This window comes from Nuphar pumila, chromosome 5, assembly GCF_984573655.1.
Source record: "Nuphar pumila chromosome 5, dmNupPumi1.hap1.1, whole genome shotgun sequence".
Lineage (NCBI taxonomy): Eukaryota > Viridiplantae > Streptophyta > Magnoliopsida > Nymphaeales > Nymphaeaceae > Nuphar > Nuphar pumila.
Window position 1 is genome coordinate 12,308,153 of NC_143253.1, and position 3,324 is coordinate 12,311,476.

General features: G+C 46.9%; 1 protein-coding gene across 1 annotated transcript; it reads left to right on the top strand.

The window, feature by feature from the left end:
- Positions 1 to 746: 746 nt before the first annotated feature.
- Positions 747 to 2,615, top strand: LOC149836808 (peroxidase 7-like). Its single transcript, XM_090007916.1, has 4 exons — positions 747 to 971; positions 1,097 to 1,276; positions 1,529 to 1,691; positions 2,209 to 2,615. Exons 1-4 carry the CDS (start codon positions 747 to 749, stop codon positions 2,613 to 2,615), a joined length of 975 nt encoding a protein of 324 aa, XP_089864042.1.
- The last annotated feature ends 709 nt before the right edge of the window (positions 2,616 to 3,324 follow it).

The window sequence follows — 3,324 nt, forward strand, 5'->3', positions numbered from 1 at the left end:
TCCGTGTTCTGATCCCGGCCCTGCCCGGCCTCCTCCCCAATCTTTTTTTAAAGATGGCAATGGACCAAGGGAAAACGGGGCCCTGTCCTGCCTCACCCCGTTTGGACCGAGGATGGAGGACATGAAATGGGGATGGAGGCAGGGATGGTGGTTAAAATCCAAACCCCTGCAGGGATGGATTTTGGTTTGGATTTTGAGAGAGTGCAGGGTGGAGACCTTGTCCCCCGCCCCGGTGCACTGCCATCCCTAATCCTATGTCCTAGAATTTGTCCACATTCAAGGTGAGAATGCGAACTGACCCTAGACGTTGGTTGGACGGTTACGATTGACTCAATAGGATGGATCTCACCCTATGTCAGATGATGGGATCCACGTTATTCAAAGAAAGGTGCAGCAAAGAACTGTTACATCACCTCTCTTTAAATTTTAAATGCAGCCTTCTTCTCCTTAGTGGTACGCAAGTAAGGAGGAAAAAATCATGAACAACCATATCATTTGATTTGACAAACAGAGTTCTGAAAGTTGAACGCCGGAGTCCACGTTTTGAAGAGGAAGGCAGGACGGGACGGGTTGAAGGTTATGCTATGATTGGCATCACGTCTTCTGAGTTAGTGCAGTTCACGTTGAACCTATCCCCACATAGAGCTTCTGTTACACATAAATTTGCACCCCCGCACAACAGGCAGGGAGTATAACCCACTTTGCACTTGTCTTCTCCTCCCATTTTCCATACTCATATTCCAGAGATGAGGGCGTTTCTTGTTCTCGGCCTTGTCATTCTTTGGTGCTCTGCGTTGGCAGCTGCGAGACGCCATAATCTGCCCCCCCAAGAGTTCCGGATAGGTTACTACACTCCCACCTGCCCCAAGTTTCAGTCCATCGTCGAAAGGAGGGTCGCCGCATGGGTGAGGTCTGACCCTTCTCTTGCTGCCAGCCTTATCGACCTCCATTTTCATGACTGTTTTGTTAGAGTGAGATGCTTCTCTTTCTTTTTTTCTTGATTTTTGACATACTGTTCTAGAATATATATATAAAACGTAAGCTGAGAATCATCTTGATGCATGATAAAAGGGTGATCACCTCGTTTGGTGTACAGGGCTGTGATTCTTCGATTCTACTTAAGCACTCGGGAAGCGAACTGGAAGCGGGCCCGAGCAAGGACTTGAGAGGGTTTCAGGTCATAGACGACATAAAGGCGGAGCTGGAAAGGAAGTGCCCCGGCATAGTCTCATGTGCTGATATACTGGCTGCTGCTGCTCGAGATGCAACCGGCTTGGTCAGTTCTCATGAGTCATCATTTCATAAGAATGCTTTGCCTTTTCTCACTTTGCTAAATCTGAAACACCGGTGCAAAAGTTTAATTGTTCTTCTTTTGCAAAGATTTGAAAATTGATATGAAAATTACCTCTTGGCTGGTTATAGACCGTTTGGTTCTTGGGGTTTCGTTTTTATGGTACTCGTGTGCATATTATGATCTTCACCCCACCACACTTTGTGATTGTGTGATGCTGGCTCGAAACGATGGCAGGCTGGAGGACCCTTCTGGGAAGTTGAGTTCGGGAGAAAGGATGGCAACGTCTCGATCGCCAAGGAAGCAGAGGAAATCCCCGTGGGCCGTGAAACCGTTGATTCCCTCGTCGAGTTCTTCCAAGCAAGAGGACTAAACATACTCGATCTCGTCACTCTCTCTGGTACACTTTTTCTTTTCTTTTTTTTTTGTCACCGGTTGCACATTGACCGGGCCTCTGATTGGTAAAACCCTTGAGGTCACACTGATGCAAGCCGATCTGATCCGAAAGAGCTAAATACATGGAGAGTAGGATCCTGATTGGATTCAAAACAGCCAAAAACTGCAAAAAGTCCATCCTGGATTCGAACCCATTTGCATCCCTACTCGAGGTCACCTTCAACCTCGGAGCAGAGGACGCCTTCTATAGGTTGGAGACTGGGGCAGATCAAGTGCAATTTGACTGCACATGATCACCCATCAGCTCCAAGTAGAGCCGGTGATTAGGTGGAGCAGCACAATAGAAGTGTACAATCACATTATTCAAACCGCGTCCCCGGTCAGGAAGGCGGGGCTATTGGGAACTTCCAATAACAAAGTTTAGGTAGAGATTTTGAAGGGACGGCAATGTTTTCTTCTTTTCCTATCAAACTTCGTATGGATGGTAGTCATTGTGCTAAATTTTGCACGATCATCGTCAGGAGCTCACACGATCGGGAAAACAACGTGCGATGCCGTGCGATTCAGGCTCTACAATTTCGAAGGCACCGGCAAGCCTGACCCGAGAATCAACCCCAAGTACTTGAACTACCTGCAGAGGAAGTGCAAATGGGGAGGCACGCTCGTCGACTACGACCCAACCACGCCCAACAAATTCGACAATGCCTACTACATCAACCTCCAGAAGAAGATGGGTCTGCTGCTCACCGACCAACTGCTTGCGTCCGACCCGAGAACCAGACCCCTCGTCACCGCCTTCGCCTCCAGCAACAAGCTATTCGTTCGCCAGTTCGCCGTGTCCATGGCCAATCTGGCAGCCATCGAGGTACTCACAGGACCCGACGAGGGTGAGATCAGGAAGCAGTGCAGTGTCCCCAACAGCAACTGAAGAGTCTCTCCTGATGATGATGATGATGATGATGATGATGGTGATCATGAATGCTCAAAATAAATCAAACATGTAGCTACTGTAATTGAAAATGCTTCATGGGGTCTTATTTTTTCTTTTCTTTTTCTTGTTTTGTGGAAATGGAACGTTTCACGGAGTCTTTTGCTCTCTTTCTTGTTGGTAAAGAAAGGCTTCACAGTGTTATCCTCCCGTGGTTGGGGTATACTGTTGAATTATTGTGGATGTAAGTGGTAACTTTTTATATAGAACAACGGAAAAGTTGGGTTAAATGTTATCATACAGCTATCAAAATCGTTAAAGTTTGCTTAATGCCAAGCAAGGGCGACCCGCTGAAGCGATGTCGCGAGTTCAAGACCCATGGCTATACATCCTTTGCTCACCTGTCTAGGTTGAGTTCACTCCTTCACGGGGCGTTTGTTTCATGCCCTTTCTTATGAAAAAGGATCTTTTTATAGGAAATAGAGCATCTTTCTTACGAAGGGTGAACCAAGTATCAGTGAAAAATATATGGCTGAACAGACCTACATAATAAATGCCAAAAAACAGCTTTCCTGTCAAAATGAGTTCATACCTCCATCGCTCCCCTTCTCCCCCAAACAAGAAGCATTTTCCCTCCGAAGTGGCCCTTGCAAAGGAAAGAGGCTTCCCTTGAGTAGGAGCTTGACAAACACTCCCTAAGCAAGCAAAA

Coding starts and splice junctions, on each gene's coding strand:
- LOC149836808 (XM_090007916.1), top strand. CDS start 747: ATGAGGGCGTTTCTTGTTCTCGGCCTTGTCATTCTTTGGTGCTCTGCG. Junction 1,277..1,528: donor CTCGAGATGCAACCGGCTTG/GTCAGTTCTCAT, acceptor AAACGATGGCAG/GCTGGAGGACCCTTCTGGGA. Junction 1,692..2,208: donor CGATCTCGTCACTCTCTCTG/GTACACTTTTTC, acceptor GATCATCGTCAG/GAGCTCACACGATCGGGAAA.